At 29.4% G+C, this 18,536-nt stretch overlaps 3 protein-coding genes across 3 annotated transcripts; 1 reads left to right on the plus strand and 2 right to left on the minus strand.

Moving 5' to 3' along the window:
* Window positions 1-333: 333 nt before the first annotated feature.
* Window positions 334-995, minus strand: LOC130900032 (uncharacterized). Its single transcript, XM_057810336.1, has 2 exons — window positions 784-995; window positions 334-720 (listed from the first exon to the last, which is right to left on the minus strand). The coding sequence occupies exons 1-2, from the start codon at window positions 826-828 to the stop codon at window positions 394-396; spliced, it is 372 nt and encodes a 123-aa protein (XP_057666319.1). The 5' UTR covers window positions 829-995; the 3' UTR covers window positions 334-393.
* A 4,010-nt stretch (window positions 996-5,005) lies between these two features.
* Window positions 5,006-5,674, plus strand: LOC130900033 (uncharacterized). The gene is made up of 2 exons (XM_057810337.1): window positions 5,006-5,169; window positions 5,327-5,674. The coding sequence occupies exons 1-2, from the start codon at window positions 5,125-5,127 to the stop codon at window positions 5,648-5,650; spliced, it is 369 nt and encodes a 122-aa protein (XP_057666320.1). The 5' UTR covers window positions 5,006-5,124; the 3' UTR covers window positions 5,651-5,674.
* A 142-nt stretch (window positions 5,675-5,816) lies between these two features.
* LOC130900034 (uncharacterized) lies at window positions 5,817-6,453 on the minus strand. Its single transcript, XM_057810338.1, has 2 exons — window positions 6,356-6,453; window positions 5,817-6,174 (listed from the first exon to the last, which is right to left on the minus strand). Exons 1-2 carry the CDS (start codon window positions 6,398-6,400, stop codon window positions 5,845-5,847), a joined length of 375 nt encoding a protein of 124 aa, XP_057666321.1. The 5' UTR covers window positions 6,401-6,453; the 3' UTR covers window positions 5,817-5,844.
* Window positions 6,454-18,536: the final 12,083 nt, after the last annotated feature.

The following is an 18,536-nucleotide window of genomic DNA, read 5'->3' on the forward strand; positions in this document are numbered from 1 at the left end:
ATTGAAAACATTCCCCAAGCAACCCAAGCAATCTCCAACGATGTTTTTTCGAATCTATTAGCAAAAAAGGATTTTCCAAGCAATCTCTGACTATTTTTTTTTTCGAATCTAATACTAAACTCGATTCAAAACATTCCCCAAGCAACCCAAGCAATCTCCAACGATGTTTTTTCGAATCTATTAGCAAAAAAGGACTTTCCAAGCAATCTCTGACTATTTTTTTACGAATCTGTCAGCAAACTTGATTACGTACAGCTGTTGGTTGATTTTCCATACGATTTTATACACTGCTCGTCATAATTATACAATATTTTGAAACAAACAAAACTCGTACAACAACTTATCGTATTTTATTTCAATATAAATGATTTCTAATTATATTTTATATGATATTTAATGTTTAAGTTTCTGATGGAGACATGTCATGAAATTGAATGCTTTTTCTGCACCGTTTTCACCCGTTGGTTCGTTACAATCGTTGATTACGTCATTTTGGAATGTTTCGTTCTTATTTTTCAACATTGTCTTAATGTGAACCGCTACTTTGTCTTTATTAATAATCCCTTTATCATCTTGCAGCCCTATTTCCTTATTTATACAAAATAATGTTGTACCTAAATGCGTTTTATCGTTTTTTCCTTCTAAAGCTACCAATTCTTTAAGTCCATCGACCCCGCAAGCTTTCGAAGCCGATTCTAATTTTTCTATGTACGCATCGGCCTAAAATTTGAAAATTCGAACTGAATTAAATGATTTTCGCGTATTTAAATCAAAATTTCTTACCAGAATTCCGGTGATTAACGAAATAAGTAAAATGAAAACCTTCATATCGATAATAATTTTTTGGAAAAAAAACGCCCATTCCTACAGACTTTTATACTTTCGAAAAAACCTTGACACTAGAACTTGTTTTGAAATACGCGATAAATATGAATTGATAATAAGCGAATCAATAACGAATTGATAAGAATAATCGTTCTTTTATTAAACTATCGGATTTGACACAGAAAAAAAGATTTTTACGTATTACAACCTCGGAAAAATCATTGTAAAGACCTTCGGTACTGTTTAATGGCTTCACGGTACGTTTCCAAAAGATGATTTTCAAATTTCAATAAACGTAAACGCTGTTTACTGCATTTGCAATTGAAGAAACAAACACAAACTCAAAAACGCCCTAAATTCACTAGGAAACCGTCGAAACGCGAATATTTTACGTCACTGACCTTAATAAGGCACGGGAAGCTGTTACATAACCTAAGTTATCAATCAACCAATTAGAGTCCCAGATTGGGATCGTCCCAAACACGAATTTTTTTCGAATTTAAGTCTCTCAGTATTTATAAAACAGTTTTCTTTTATAAGTAAGTTCAAGTTTAATGTTAAGCACGATTTTTTTTCGAATTTAAGTCTCACAGTATTTATAAAACAGTTTTCTGTTATAAGTAAGTTCAAGATTAATGTTAAGCAAGAATTTTTTTCGAATTTAAGTCTCTCAGTATTTATAAAACAGTTTTCTTTTATAAGTAAGTTCAAGTTTAATGTTAAGCACGATTTTTTTTCGAATTTAAGTCTCTCAGTATTTATAAAACAGTTTTCTTTTATAAGTAAGTTCAAGTTTAATGTTAAGCAAGATTTTTTTTCGAATTCAAGTCTCTCAGTATTTATAAAACAGTTTTCTTTTATAAGTAAGTTCAAGATTAATGTTAAGCACGATTTTTTTTCGAATTCAAGTCTCTCAGTATTTATAAAACAGTTTTCTTTTATAAGTAAGTTCAAGTTTAATGTTAAGCAAGATTTTTTTTCGAATTTAAGTCTCACAGTATTTATAAAACAGTTTTCTTTTATAAGTAAGTTCAAGTTTAATGTTAAGCACGATTTTTTTTCGAATTTAAGTCTCTCAGTATTTATAAAACAGTTTTCTTTTATAAGTAAGTTCAAGTTTAATGTTAAGCACGATTTTTTTTCGAATTTAAGTCTCACAGTATTTATAAAAGAGTTTTCTTTTATAAGTAAGTTCAAGATTAATGTTAAGCACGAATTTTTTTCGAATTTAAGTCTCACAGTATTTATAAAAGAGTTTTCTTTCATAAGTAAGTTCAAGATTAATGTTAAGCACGAATTTTTTTCGAATTTAAGTCTCACAGTATTTATAAAAGAGTTTTCTTTTATAAGTAAGTTCAAGATTAATGTTAAGCACGAATTTTTTTCGAATTTAAGTCTCACAGTATTTATAAAAGAGTTTTCTTTTATAAGTAAGTTCAAGATTAATGTTAAGCACGAATTTTTTTCGAATTTAAGTCTCACAGTATTTATAAAACAGTTTTCTTTTATAAGTAAGTTCAAGATTAATGTTAAGCACGAATTTTTTTCGAATTTAAGTCTCTCAGTATTTATAAAAGAGTTTTCTTTTATAAGTAAGTTCAAGTTTAATGTTAAGCACGATTTTTTTTCGAATTTAAGTCTCACAGTATTTATAAAAGAGTTTTCTTTTATAAGTAAGTTCAAGATTAATGTTAAGCACGAATTTTTTTCGAATTTAAGTCTCACAGTATTTATAAAAGAGTTTTCTTTTATAAGTAAGTTCAAGATTAATGTTAAGCACGAATTTTTTTCGAATTTAAGTCTCACAGTATTTATAAAAGAGTTTTCTTTTATAAGTAAGTTCAAGATTAATGTTAAGCACGAATTTTTTTCGAATTTAAGTCTCACAGTATTTATAAAAGAGTTTTCTTTTATAAGTAAGTTCAAGATTAATGTTAAGCACGAATTTTTTTCGAATTTAAGTCTCTCAGTATTTATAAAAGAGTTTTCTTTTATAAGTAAGTTCAAGATTAATGTTAAGCACGAATTTTTTTCGAATTTAAGTCTCACATTATTTATAAAACAGTTTTCTTTTATAAGTAAGTTCAAGATTAATGTTAAGCACGAATTTTTTTCGAATTTAAGTCTCTCAGTATTTATAAAACAGTTTTCTTTTATAAGTAAGTTCAAGTTTAATGTTAAGCACGATTTTTTTTCGAATTTAAGTCTCACAGTATTTATAAAAGAGTTTTCTTTTATAAGTAAGTTCAAGATTAATGTTAAGCACGAATTTTTTTCGAATTTAAGTCTCACAGTATTTATAAAAGAGTTTTCTTTTATAAGTAAGTTCAAGTTTAATGTTAAGCACGATTTTTTTTCGAATTTAAGTCTCACAGTATTTATAAAAGAGTTTTCTTTTATAAGTAAGTTCAAGTTTAATGTTAAGCACGAATTTTTTTCGAATTTAAGTCTCACAGTATTTATAAAAGAGTTTTCTTTTATAAGTAAGTTCAAGTTTAATGTTAAGCACGATTTTTTTTCGAATTTAAGTCTCACAGTATTTATAAAACAGTTTTCTTTTATAAGTAAGTTCAAGTTTAATGTTAAGCACGATTTTTTTTCGAATTTAAGTCTCACAGTATTTATAAAAGAGTTTTCTTTTATAAGTAAGTTCAAGTTTAATGTTAAGCACGATTTTTTTTCGAATTTAAGTCTCACAGTATTTATAAAACAGTTTTCTTTTATAAGTAAGTTCAAGTTTAATGTTAAGCACGATTTTTTTTCGAATTTAAGTCTCACAGTATTTATAAAAGAGTTTTCTTTTATAAGTAAGTTCAAGATTAATGTTAAGCACGAATTTTTTTCGAATTTAAGTCTCACAGTATTTATAAAAGAGTTTTCTTTTATAAGTAAGTTCAAGATTAATGTTAAGCACGAATTTTTTTCGAATTTAAGTCTCACAGTATTTATAAAAGAGTTTTCTTTTATAAGTAAGTTCAAGTTTAATGTTAAGCACGATTTTTTTTCGAATTTAAGTCTCACAGTATTTATAAAACAGTTTTCTTTTATAAGTAAGTTCAAGTTTAATGTTAAGCACGATTTTTTTTCGAATTTAAGTCTCACAGTATTTATAAAAGAGTTTTCTTTTATAAGTAAGTTCAAGATTAATGTTAAGCACGAATTTTTTTCGAATTTAAGTCTCACAGTATTTATAAAAGAGTTTTCTTTTATAAGTAAGTTCAAGATTAATGTTAAGCACGAATTTTTTTCGAATTTAAGTCTCACAGTATTTATAAAAGAGTTTTCTTTTATAAGTAAGTTCAAGTTTAATGTTAAGCACGAATTTTTTTCGAATTTAAGTCTCACAGTATTTATAAAAGAGTTTTCTTTTATAAGTAAGTTCAAGATTAATGTTAAGCACGAATTTTTTTCGAATTTAAGTCTCTCAGTATTTATAAAAGAGTTTTCTTTTATAAGTAAGTTCAAGATTAATGTTAAGCACGAATTTTTTTCGAATTTAAGTCTCACATTATTTATAAAACAGTTTTCTTTTATAAGTAAGTTCAAGATTAATGTTAAGCACGAATTTTTTTCGAATTTAAGTCTCTCAGTATTTATAAAACAGTTTTCTTTTATAAGTAAGTTCAAGTTTAATGTTAAGCACGAATTTTTTTCGAATTTAAGTCTCACAGTATTTATAAAAGAGTTTTCTTTTATAAGTAAGTTCAAGTTTAATGTTAAGCACGATTTTTTTTCGAATTTAAGTCTCACAGTATTTATAAAAGAGTTTTCTTTTATAAGTAAGTTCAAGATTAATGTTAAGCACGAATTTTTTTCGAATTTAAGTCTCACAGTATTTATAAAACAGTTTTCTTTTATAAGTAAGTTCAAGTTTAATGTTAAGCACGATTTTTTTTCGAATTTAAGTCTCTCAGTATTTATAAAACAGTTTTCTTTTATAAGTAAGTTCAAGTTTAATGTTAAGCACGATTTTTTTTCGAATTTAAGTCTCACAGTATTTATAAAAGAGTTTTCTTTTATAAGTAAGTTCAAGATTAATGTTAAGCACGAATTATTACAAAATTTAAGTCTTCTAGTATTTATAAAACAGTTTTTTTATAGTAATACACTTGGTATATTTACTTATCTTAGAATGTGATAAATTTTTGCAATTAAATTCGATAAATTTGAAGAGAAAACTTTATCGAAGGGGAAATGGGTTAAACGATAATATGAAAGTGATTATTCAGTAATAAAGTTTCTAAAAATCGGTTAATCTAAATTCAAAACTAACAGAAACTTAAATTATAAATTAAAATAATGAAACTTTTCACTTTTTGTTTATTATTTATCGTTTTAACTTCGGTAAGATATTTACAATAATTTTATTCGATTTACATCGTTTTTTATAGTTTTTTCTCTTTATTTTACTCATTTTTTCTGTCAATTTCGAATTATATCTTCAACTTTATCGTTAATTTCGTTTATTTTTAGTCTAAATTAAATTTTTTATCAATTTTAGGCCGACGAAAAAACCAAGGATTTAATAGAAGGATCATTGAAATCCTGCGGAGCCGAAATCGAAGGTCCGAACGCAATACGAAAATTGGTTGTAGAAGAAAACGCCGACGAAAAAAAATTGGGGGCCGTCCTATTTTGCGCCAATAAAAAAATCGGTCTGCAATACGAAAACGGCGACATAAATCTCGATGTTTTGGAAAATCTAATAGAAGCCGGCAACAACGACGAAGAAACCGCCAAAAAATATTTGGAATGCGGCAAATCCAAAAGAATCACCGGCGAAGAAAAAGCCTTCGACTTTTTAAAATGCCATGAAACTATTTGATAATAAATTTTGTATCCGACTAAACGTTATTTCATTACAACCATTATACGTAGAAAAAATAACGTATACAACTCGCCGTTACTAGTTATCCATCAAACAACTACCGCCATCTCTAGATTAGACCCCGAACTTCAAAGTAAAATGGAGAATTATGAAAAAAAAAACGAATTTTTGGATATTTTATTATTTTTATATTAATTTTTAAGCGCCATCTCGTGACATTTTAAAAAATTAAAAGCTTTCGTTGCGCCGGAATCGCCTTTGGCTCGTCCGCAATCCATAATTTTTTTAGCGGTTTCTTCGTCCCTGTTGCCGGTTGTAAGGAAATTTCCCAGTACGTCGAGATTTATGTCTCCGTTGGTATGTTGCAGATTAATTTTTTTATTGGCGCAAAATATCGTAGCGCCCAATTTTGCTTCGTCTGCGTTTTGTTCCAACACCAACTTACCAATATTGTTCGGACCGTCGATTTGTGCTCCGCACGATTTGAGAGCTCCTTCGATCAAATCTTTGGTTTCGTCCGCCTGAAAACGCATCAATTCAATAGTTTATTCGAAAATTTACTGATATATTCAATAATAATAGATTTTTTTCGGTTTCTGAACGTTTTTAATTCGAAAGGAACTAACGTTGTGAATAAACACTAATTATTGTTGATCCTAACCTCAAAATAATGACATTATGACAGTAATTTGAATATCTCACCGTGGAACAAAAAATTAACGTAAAACAAAAGAAGAAAAGTTTCATTTTGGAAGAAGGTTTCTACTGAACTGAAAATAATGAATAACAAAATGGTTGAGTGGTATAATCAACTAGTTTATCAACTTTTGTAATACGATAAAAGTTTAATAAACGTTTACATTCTATAATATACCGTATGTCCTAATATAACTAAGAAAATGAGAGTGAGTTTGAATATAATGAAATGGCGGATTAAATTTCATTAAAATGGCTGCTAATCCTTCGTAGAATATACCGAATGTCCTTATCCAACTAGGAAAATACAGAGTTTAGTTATTCCTTCTTAAAATATACCGTATGTCCTAATATAACTTGGAAAATACAAAGTTTGTTTGAATTTAATGAAATGGCGGATTAAATTTCATTAAAATGGCTGCTAATCCTTCGTAGAATATACCGAATGTCCTTATCCAACTGGGAAAATACAGAGTTTAGTTATTCCTTCTTAAAATATACCGTATGTCCTAATCTAATTGGGAAAATACAAAGTTTGTTTGAATTTAATGAAATGGCGGAGTAAATTTCATTAAAATGGCTGCTAATCCTTCGTAGAATATACCGAATGTCCTTATCCAACTAGGAAAATACAGAGTTTAGTTATTCCTTCTTAAAATATACCGTATGTCCTAATATAACTTGGAAAATACAAAGTTTGTTTGAATTTAATGAAATGGCGGATTAAATTTCATTAAAATGGCTGCTAATCCTTCGTAGAATATACCGAATGTCCTTATCCAACTGGGAAAATACAGAGTTTAGTTATTCCTTCTTAAAATATACCGTATGTCCTAATCTAATTGGGAAAATACAAAGTTTGTTTGAATTTAATGAAATGGCGGAGTAAATTTCATTAAAATGGCTGCTAATCCTTCGTAGAATATACCGAATGTCCTTATCCAACTAGGAAAATACAGAGTTTAGTTATTCCTTCTTAAAATATACCGTATGTCCTAATATAACTGGGAAAATACAAAGTTTGTTTGAATTTAATGAAATGGCGGATTAAATTTCATTAAAATGGCTGCTAATCCTTCGTAGAATATACCGAATGTCCTTATCCGACTGGGAAAATACAGAGTTTGGTTATTCCTTCTTAAAATATACCGTATGTCCTAATCTAATTGGGAAAATACAAAGTTTGTTTGAATTTAATGAAATGGCGGAGTAAATTTCATTAAAATGGCTGCTAATCCTTCGTAGAATATACCGAATGTCCTTATCCAACTAGGAAAATACAGAGTTTAGTTATTCCTTCTTAAAATATACCGTATGTCCTAATATAACTGGGAAAATACAAAGTTTGTTTGAATTTAATGAAATGGCGGATTAAATTTCATTAAAATGGCTGCTAATCCTTCGTAGAATATACCGAATGTCCTTATCCAACTAGGAAAATACAGAGTTTAGTTATTCCTTCTTAAAATATACCGTATGTCCTAATATAACTGGGAAAATACAAAGTTTGTTTGAATTTAATGAAATGGCGGAGTAAATTTCATTAAAATGGCTGCTAATCCTTCGTAGAATATACCGAATGTTCTTATCCAACTGGGAATATACAGAGTTTGGTTATTCCTTCTTAAAATATACCGTATGTCATAATATAACTGGGAAAATACAAAGTTTGTTTGAATTTAATGAAATGGCGGATTAAATTTCATTAAAATGGCTGCTAATCCTTCGTAGAATATACCGAATGTCCTTATCCAACTGGGAATATACAGAGTTTGGTTATTCCTTCTTAAAATATACCGTATGTCCTAATATAACTGGGAAAATACAAAGTTTGTTTGAATTTAATGAAATGGCGGATTAAATTTCATTAAAATGGCTGCTAATCCTTCGTAGAATATACCGAATGTCCTTATCCGACTGGGAAAATACAGAGTTTAGTTATTCCTTCTAAAAATATACCGTATGTCCTAATATAACTGGGAAAATACAAAGTTTGTTTGAATTTAATGAAATGGCGGATTAAATTTCATTAAAATGGCTGCTAATCCTTCGTAGAATATACCGAATGTCCTTATCCGACTGGGAAAATACAGAGTTTGGTTATTCCTTCTTAAAATATACCGTATGTCCTAATCTAATTGGGAAAATACAAAGTTTGTTTGAATTTAATGAAATGGCGGAGTAAATTTCATTAAAATGGCTGCTAATCCTTCGTAGAATATACCGAATGTCCTTATCCAACTAGGAAAATACAGAGTTTAGTTATTCCTTCTTAAAATATACCGTATGTCCTAATATAACTGGGAAAATACAAAGTTTGTTTGAATTTAATGAAATGGCGGAGTAAATTTCATTAAAATGGCTGCTAATCCTTCGTAGAATATACCGAATGTCCTTATCCAACTAGGAAAATACAGAGTTTAGTTATTCCTTCTTAAAATATACCGTATGTCCTAATATAACTGGGAAAATACAAAGTTTGTTTGAATTTAATGAAATGGCGGATTAAATTTCATTAAAATGGCTGCTAATCCTTCGTAGAATATACCGAATGTCCTTATCCAACTAGGAAAATACAGAGTTTAGTTATTCCTTCTTAAAATATACCGTATGTCCTAATATAACTGGGAAAATACAAAGTTTGTTTGAATTTAATGAAATGGCGGAGTAAATTTCATTAAAATGGCTGCTAATCCTTCGTAGAATATACCGAATGTTCTTATCCAACTGGGAATATACAGAGTTTGGTTATTCCTTCTTAAAATATACCGTATGTCATAATATAACTGGGAAAATACAAAGTTTGTTTGAATTTAATGAAATGGCGGAGTAAATTTCATTAAAATGGCTGCTAATCCTTCGTAGAATATACCGAATGTCCTTATCCAACTGGGAATATACAGAGTTTAGTTATTCCTTCTTAAAATATACCGTATGTCCTAATATAACTGGGAAAATACAAAGTTTGTTTGAATTTAATGAAATGGCGGAGTAAATTTCATTAAAATGGCTGCTAATCCTTCGTAGAATATACCGAATGTTCTTATCCAACTGGGAATATACAGAGTTTGGTTATTCCTTCTTAAAATATACCGTATGTCATAATATAACTGGGAAAATATAAAGTTTGTTTGAATTTAATGAAATGGCGGAGTAAATTTCATTAAAATGGCTGCTAATCCATCGTAAAATATACAGAATGTCCTTATCCGACTGGGAAAATACAGAGTTTAGTTATTCCTTCTTAAAATATACCGTATGTCCTAATATAACTGGGAAAATACAAAGTTTGTTTGAATTTAATGAAATGGGGGAGTAAATTTCATTAAAATGGCTGCTAATCCATCGTAAAATATACAGAATGTCCTTAACAAACTTGGAAAATACAGAATTTAGTTATTCCTTTTTAAAATATACCGTATGTCCCCATTTAACTAGGAAAATGCAAACTTTATTTGAATTTATTAAAATGGCGGATTAAATTTCATTAAAATGGCTGCTAATCCTTCGTAAAATATACCGAACTTCCTTAACTAGCTTGGAAACTACAGAATTTGTTTGAACTCAATAAAATGGCGGATAAAATTTCTCTAAAATGGCGGCTAGTCGTTTTTCTTGGATAACCTACATTATTCGAGATGTTTTCATATTTTAATAATAATAGCGAAGCCCCGAGCTCAAAAAAAATGAAAATTTCGAAAAAAACACAACAAACCGTACTTCCGTAACCGCGAAATTTGAAAGTTAAACAAAAATTTACGAGGTCACGACTGATGAGGGTGTAAATAGTTAAGATAACGTCGTAAAATCCAATATTGACGATCCAATCAAGAAGGATAAACTGGAAGTGGAAACGAAGTAGGGGGAAAAGAAAATCCGTCACGTAACTCACGTTCAAACCGCACGTTTCCTTAACATTGTTGCCACATCAAATTAGAAGAAAAAAAAACAACAAAAAAGGCTGTAAATAGCTTGTTTAAAACGCAACCCCATTGGGGGTATTGATTCCCATTTATAAAAAAGTAAATTTTATTATATAGCCACTGGATTTTTTTTTTTTTGTAATATCAGTTCGTTTCCGATTGATTTAATAGCGGCAACGCAGCCTTGTGCGGGTCAATGACTTCGCTTGGACGAGCGGGAGCTGATCCGAAATGGAATCAGCAGCTGCGCCCATTAAAAAACTGGAATTTTCCTGATACCTTCGCTTCAAAACAAATCTAATACATCGTTTATACGAAAATGTAAACGATTCTTCAATAATTAGTTTATTTGGTTAGGTGTTTGTCGTATAGTTTTACGAGGGCGGTACACAAAATACACCATATCATTTATTGTATAAAAATATTTTTCCTTTCGTACCAATTTCCAAAATATACGTGAAAAAGTTGATATTTAGTAACTTAACCACAAAATTTTCTTGATTCAAACCCAAAATTTTCAAAAACTAACCTTGTCATGTCTTTTTCCTCTTTCTAACTTACCTGTCCACCAAATTTCGACCGTTTTTTGAGTTTTAAATATATAAATAACAAAACTTTCTTTCAAAAATTTTTTAATTTACGGTTATTTATAACGCTCCAATTTGATATTTCAAACACACCTCGTATAATTATCCGCGCCGGAAATTGTAAACGTTTTAAATCGAATGATAAACGATGACAAAGTCCTTAATTCCGAAAGATTCGATTATAATTGTTTGAAATAATTTTTTATTAAAACTGAGTACGACCCTGTGCGTATTGTCGGAAGAAATCTGTGTATTCAGCTCCAGACCCGGCTGCAACGTTACCATGGGAACGCGTTGTTGGCATGAACACTGTTCCCCCCGTACAACTTTTGTTTTCATAGGTTGCAGCGCGTACCCTACGACGAGACTTTTCATTAAATACTTGTATGAATTATGAACGGCGAAAACCAGTTACTTTTTCTGTTTTTATCATCTTTTTACTTTTATTTTTCCTATATACATATATCGTTTTTATTTTTGACTATTATGTATATCGAAAAATATACTTATTTAAATAGTTTACGTAGATATATTTAAACAAGAAAAGTTAGGTTAAAACGTACCTACTTTCTAGTGGAGTTTCAGTACAAACGCAATAATGCGAACTGAAATTAATAACCTGAAATGTATTAAATACTTTTTGATTTTGATATTATCAAAGTAAAAAATGTTTGAAATTGAAAACAAAGCTCTGTTTTTGTTCTGAACAAATTTTCGGACAAAGTTCAAGAGTCGAACCATAGAGGGCGGTTAAGTTACTTGTTTAAGTATTCGTATGACAAAGATAAAAAAACTATTATACCAGGACCTGTAAATTAACATTTTAGAGTTGAAATATGTATATATAAAATAAATAAAGTTTTTTCCAAACAAAGTTAACGCTATAAAATGTATATACAATAAAAACAGAAGGGCTGTAATCGTTTAACAATGACTATTATTTGATTTAGCTGGTAACCATCGAAATGAAAGTACGTCGTTAAATTAAATTACGTACTTAATCCGATCCTGGGATTTGGGAGGTGGCTCTGCAGCGAGGTGGTTTACAATCCACCGACACTGTCGTGATCCCCTATTGTATCACTGTTAGCATCAAATACAAGTCGTTAACGGCTGTAGTTGATAGTTTTATTAAAAATCACCGTTAAAAAATTGTCTTAGTTTATAAACATTTATAATATATGTTGTTTGCTTTTCTTTTCCAAACGTATTGAGGAGAAATGTTATTTTTTATTGACATTTGACAGTTTATATTTTCAAAAATAGTATACAGGTTACGTGACATGATTTCCTGGTGACATTTGACAGTTATCAATTGGGAACAAAGAAGTTATGAGACTTAAATATAAATTTAAATAATTCAATAATAATAAAGAACGAAATATATATAGGTTTTATTTTGACATTTGACAATTGTAGTTTCAAATAATTGAATTATGCAATATTGACAATTGACATTTCAAAAAATATGAAAACTAATAGTCACGAGTATTAGTTTGACATATTAAAGTTGATATTTGCAAAAAAAATGAATTGGCTGGAATATTTGTCATTTGACGGTTACTATTTCCGTGAGTGAACACAATTTTTTGACATTTGACAAATGCTATTTCTTAAGCATATGTCACCGATTGTTATTTGACGTTTGGCAGTTACTTTTTTTAACTCTTATGGTATAATAGTATTCTGACGACAGTTAGTTCTGTTTTCAAGAAAATAATACAGTAACGTGTCACATATGATAGTTATTTTCATAAATACTGAAGCATCTATGGAATATCACTATTCTTTGTCAATTGACAATTGCTATCAAACATCGATTTGACATTGACGTTTGACAGTTATTATTTTAAAAAATAATGTAACTTCAATGTTATAATAATGTTTTGACATCTGTCAATAGTTGTTTACAATAAAATAAGATATTATAAAATAATCTTTTAGCTATATCCTGTATTTAAATCAATCTTATTTTGATCCCAATATTTATTCAGTTGTTCTAGTTAATAATTTAACGTTATATCGAAGCTGATTTTTTAGAAGCCCGAATAAAACATCGAGTAAATAATACCGTTACGTGACTTTGGAATATTAAGAAATCGATCGGTATTTTTAGGTGCTTGGTACATTAGTCACCCTCGAAAGACAACTATTTAATCTAGAAATTGTTGATAGTAATCAAATGATTTATTGAATTCACCGAACTAATAGAGAGAGAATAATAAATATTATATGATATATGAATAATTACACGAAAATAAAAGTTTATAGTATAAAATAAACGAAGTAATAAATAAATATAAATAGGTAGGCAACTAATTATACAGTATTATAATAGACGTTAACTTTAACAGGTGTAACAACAACTAACTAATAAAAACTAAATATAAATAAGTTTATTCGTATAAAATCGCTTATAAAATAATTGATTAATAAATTTTTGATAGAAATTAAAATAAAATATGAATCATTGTAAATTATATACTAGATAGGCAACCAATTATACAATGCAAAACACGTTAACCTTGAAAGTTGTGGAAGTAAAAATTAATAAGTTGATATAACTTATTATATAATTATGAAAATATTACGGAAATTATTCGAACAATCTCAAACAGGTACTAAAGTGAAGAGTTGTAATATTGAAATGCATCACGAATTCATCAAACATTCATAGACATTATCGTCTAGACTGTCTGTCAATTTATGTTCTCGTTTTAGCCTTTAAAATCGATATACAGCGCTAAATCCGCGTTATCAATAATGCAAATCGTTGCAGTTATACGGTGGTGCATAATTAAAATATACAGAGTGTATTCTTTTTATTAAATATCGAACGTTTGTATTAGAATCGATTATTAAACAAGATACGTCCCAAGATTCAATTTCATCTCGTGGTATAATTACATTGTTGTCAGATTTTCTATTTTATACTGAAAATAAAAAATTTTTCTAAACTACGAATTTCGCTTGTCATTTACCCCGTTTTTAATTAAATCTTCGTACTGCCCTTTGCGGTACACCAGGTGGACGAAATTTTCTCGTCCCCTACTCTACACAATTGATCAGTCGGAAAACTCATTTTTTAGCGAGTCCACGTTATTTCCTGAAAGTGCCAGTGCTCCCTGTACATCGGCCCAACATCAACGGCTACGTCTAGTCTCGACAATGGCGCAGCTATTTATTTGGGGAACTAGACGGGAGCGTGTCCATGGAAACACTCCTTGTGTAGCTGCCGCCGTTCCAGCGTCATCTGCTGCCTCCGGTAACAGGGGTGGCTCCGATCAATGATGTTAACAACTTCGCACTCATCGAAAATTATAATCCCTTTTGTTTATTCAAAAAATTTTCCTTTTGGTAAGCGACATAAACTTAATCTTCAATATTTGTAAATCCGGCAACGTCGTACGAATATTTAACAAGCTACAATAAGATAATTCGTTCTGGATCAAACCAGAAACACGACGGAAAAGTTAGGTTAGGTGTGTATTTAGTTGTTTAGTATTTATATATACGAGGATCGCTATTTAAATTAAAAAAAGTATTATAAAGTATATTGTTCGAGTTAAATTCCTTTCCATCCCTTGATCCGCCTTTCCCGGGGGTGTTTTAAAGAGTAACGCGAGTCGTGTGACAAGAATGAATCCCAATTTCTCATTCCAAGTCGTTGAAGGACCCCGAAGAATTCCAATTCAACTCCTGTGCTTATTTATAATTCCCCTAAGACTTAGGGGACATTAAAAGGTATGTATTACCCTTCGATATTTTTTATATTTCGAACGTAATTTGTATATAAAAAATTAATTCGACGATCCGTTACGTAAAAAATAATAAATAACGTAGAAGTTTTATGAAATTTTACGTACGTCGCTGATAGTTGAGATTCAAAGGCAGGTGGTGATGATGATGTGTGTTGGAATCGAACTATCAGCTGTTGATTTTTTTATTTTTTTCTCCGAAACCAGTGGTAGTGTGTTCTAAACAGCTGATTCGTTTTTCACGCGCGTAAACAACTACTTTTATACGAGGGTAATTATTTAAGTAAGATAAAACGACGATTAAATCGATGAATAAATCTATTTATAATGTTTTTCGAGATTGTTTAGCGACGAAAATTCGTTTTTCTTCGCGTTGGGTCACGTAATAAAATAATTTACGGAAAAATTTGTTGAACATCTGCGGAAACATGTGCAAATATAATTTCGAGTCTGTTGTATATGGATATATTCGAATTTACAATCGGAATTTTCTCGGAAATTACGATAATTCCCGCCGGAGACTGATGAGGGTTCAGACATCTGCTTCTTAGGTATTCATTTTGTTAATTAATTCAACTTTTGCACACCTGATGCCGCTCGTTTTCTAAGGCTGTTCATTACGTGCTTAAAACACGCACCTTTCACTGTTTTATTTCATTTAATGACATATTAGACTCCATTATATAATTTAATATTGAATTATCGACGAATTTTGTGTAATTTTGAGGTTAGAACCGTATATGAATTGAAAAGATTTATCATTTGTAATTGCCCCGGTATATTCATTGGTTTTACCGATAAATATCAACGGATAAATATCTAATGATGGTTATAAATAGAAAAAAAAAATAAATCTAACAAAATTGAGGTTAGATTCATTGTAATTTGAAATATAATGGCTCGAAATGAAATGGAACTTTTAAAAAACAAGATAAAAACGGCTGGAGCCGGTACTGGTGAATATATGATAAATTTATTTCACGAGAGATGGCGTTTACTTATTATAAATCATCATTAAACCTTCATGGCTATTTGAATATGGATTTATATGTTTTTATATATTAGTTTTCTAAATATATCGATATAATAGACCAGTCACTCTCTAAATAGGTTAATATTTCGCTTACAGGATGAGATTTTTCAAATACAAATAATATTTACAAAGCCAACTGTCAAATGTGATTCAGTTTTACCAACCGACAATGTAATTTCCCTAATGGATATCTTTAACAGTTTTTCTATAAATAAATTAAATTCTTTCGATTTTGTTTCACTAAAAAAAAAGAATATTTCCATAGATACAATTTTTTTTGACGAAAATATCGAGTGGAAAATCCAATTAGGCAATTTAAATGCAACGACACTCTCACGAAGGGTTAATATGAAAGGTTATTTCAAGGTTAACGTTTTTACACACTCGATTCGTTTAAATTACATGTACTACAGTCAAATTTAAGTAAAATATTAGGTAGGAACCACTAAAATAAAAGTATAGTACCAAAAAAAGGACCTAAATGAAGTTATCTCGACTGATTTTCCAATTACAAAGTTGTAATTTGGTTTTGATGAAATAAAAACATATCGCAGCCCTCGTATATACCCTATGGCAACTCTTGTTTACGTCTCCGCTTGAAATTTTATAATTTAATTATTATGTATCTTACTACTTTCTAATTTATTTATTTTTTTGTTAAATATTTGTCGAATTACGGAATCATTCAATGTGCAGTCTGCAGGTAACGCCAGGTGAGTCCTATCACCTGCTATTTTTTACTAAAAGGATCTTTAGAAATCGTCCTTAACCTCCGACGCTATAAAAAGCAGCGCTGTACACGAATTTAATCACAACAGGATATTTTTTCTCTATTCCATATTTAATATAAATATTGGCAACATCGTACTTTTAATATGACAAGTGATTTCGCCATCTAGCGTCCCAATTGAAAACTTCGCGTATGAAGATGATGGCAGCAGCCATTTTTGATCGATTAATTTAAACGTCATTTCCGAAAAAAGTAATTAACGAAGTGACCTATTTTAACACAGAAATCTCTTCGGTTTACGATGACATTTATTATACGTGCCGTCAAATAAGTCGTAAATTACGAGAAAGTCAATTTCTACAATTGACAACCGTTAAACTCAAATATGCACGCTGCATTTTTGTTTATTATTATTAAATTAAAAAGGTACGATGCCAAACTATAAAACAAGTATGGGTACATTGTCTTTTGGACGGTTAATTATTGACCTTGGACGTCTCGAAGTTTGTAACTTTCGAAAATCCATCAAATTATTTCAAATTCTGTTCTATAATTTTTATTTCATTCGTTTCAAGGTTAAATTTATGTATCTGTATATCAATTCGTCATTTAATTTCAAAATAGGCCAGTATTTAAAAAAATAAGTTTGTAAAATGTACGATAAAAGTTGTTTACTGCATACTTTCGTATACCCTCGTATAATAATGGTTCGTGTAACGACCTTACGTCCCTGAATTCGTCAACAAAAGAACCTTATAATCTCCGAATGAAACATCTGCTCTAAATTTCTTGAAAACGCCCTTTGTTCAGGTAAACGCTTCTAGAATGTTCTCGCAAAGCAGATGGTACGTAAGCAAAAATAATTTGTTTACAATTTAATGCATAACATTTTGGGATAATGGCAAATCAAATTTTTATACCGGTAAAAACGAATTTTTGAGGTTATTTCGATGATTTACATCTAATTATTAATAACCTAACCTAACCTAACAATTTTAATGTCAATGTAAGTGACTTTTTGAAACGTATTTAGTATATATTCACGCTGAAGATGGTTTTCTATATCTCCTACGTTACCTTGAACTTTTTAATTGGAAGGTTACGAGTCACCCTGTACAAGGTGTCCCCACGACGAGTTAAAACTATCCGTATATGGCAAAATACTTATAGTAGAATCGTGAAAATTTATACGTTTAGGTTTTAGGATACGATCTTTTTAACTAAAATGTTTTCAAAGATGGCCGACTTCCGGTTATACCGGAAATCGATAGTAACTTTGTTATTTTGAATAGAACACCATGTATATTAATACATTTTTGAAATCTACGTAAAATTTTAGTATAGTTTTGTTTAAAAACTTTTTTCGAAAAATGTATACTTTTTGAGAAATTAATTTTTTTGTAAAAAATTTGACCCTTATAAATTATTTATTTACGAAAATACCTTTAAAGATATGAAAATAATTTTTGTTCGGTCGCTTTTAGCAAGGTCAGACGTATTTGAATCTATGTTGAAAAATGTTTCATTTTATACAGGGTGTGTATAAGAATTGTTCAAAGTTTAACTTCATAAATATCAAATTTTTTCAAAACTCATCCTCTAAAATTTACAGAAAACATTTATTATTAGGATAACGGTGAGGTTTAGGTATAGGAAATAGATGAATTTACCTTATTTTCTACCCCTGAATGCATTAAAATAGAAAAAACCGGGTGGTTCTATTTGAAAAAATAAAGTTTATGAAGTTAAACTTTGAACAATTCTTGTACGCACCCTGTATAAAATGAAAAATGTTTCAACATAGATTCAAATAGGTGTGACCTTGCTAAAAGCAACCGAATAAATGGCATTTTCATATCTTTAAAGGTATTTTCGTAAATAAATAATTTATAAGGGTCAAATTTTTTACAAAAAAATTAATAACTCGAAAAGTATGCATTTTTCGAAAAAAGTTTTTAGACAGAAATTTACTAAAATTTTACGTAGATTTCAAAAATGTATTAATATACAGGGTGTCCTATTTAAAATAACAAAGTTATAGTCGATTTCCGGTAGAACCGGAAGTCGGTCATCTTTGAAAATATTTTGGTTAAAAAGATCGTATCCGAAAACCTAAAAGTAGAAATTTTCATGATTCTACTATGAGTATTTCGCCA

The sequence above is a fragment of the Diorhabda carinulata genome, chromosome 12, assembly GCF_026250575.1.
Source record: "Diorhabda carinulata isolate Delta chromosome 12, icDioCari1.1, whole genome shotgun sequence".
In the NCBI taxonomy this organism is placed as follows: domain Eukaryota; kingdom Metazoa; phylum Arthropoda; class Insecta; order Coleoptera; family Chrysomelidae; genus Diorhabda; species Diorhabda carinulata.

Bases quoted from the DNA above. Each gene is read 5' to 3' on its own strand.
- LOC130900032 (XM_057810336.1), bottom strand. From the start codon at position 828: ATGAAGGTTTTCATTTTACTTATTTCGTTAATCACCGGAATTCTG. The intron at 721-783 runs GTAAGAAATTTT...TTCAAATTTTAG, and splicing joins CGTTAATCACCGGAATTCTG to GCCGATGCGTACATAGAAAA.
- LOC130900033 (XM_057810337.1), top strand. From the start codon at position 5,125: ATGAAACTTTTCACTTTTTGTTTATTATTTATCGTTTTAACTTCG. The intron at 5,170-5,326 runs GTAAGATATTTA...TATCAATTTTAG, and splicing joins TATTTATCGTTTTAACTTCG to GCCGACGAAAAAACCAAGGA.
- LOC130900034 (XM_057810338.1), bottom strand. From the start codon at position 6,400: ATGAAACTTTTCTTCTTTTGTTTTACGTTAATTTTTTGTTCCACG. The intron at 6,175-6,355 runs GTGAGATATTCA...ATGCGTTTTCAG, and splicing joins CGTTAATTTTTTGTTCCACG to GCGGACGAAACCAAAGATTT.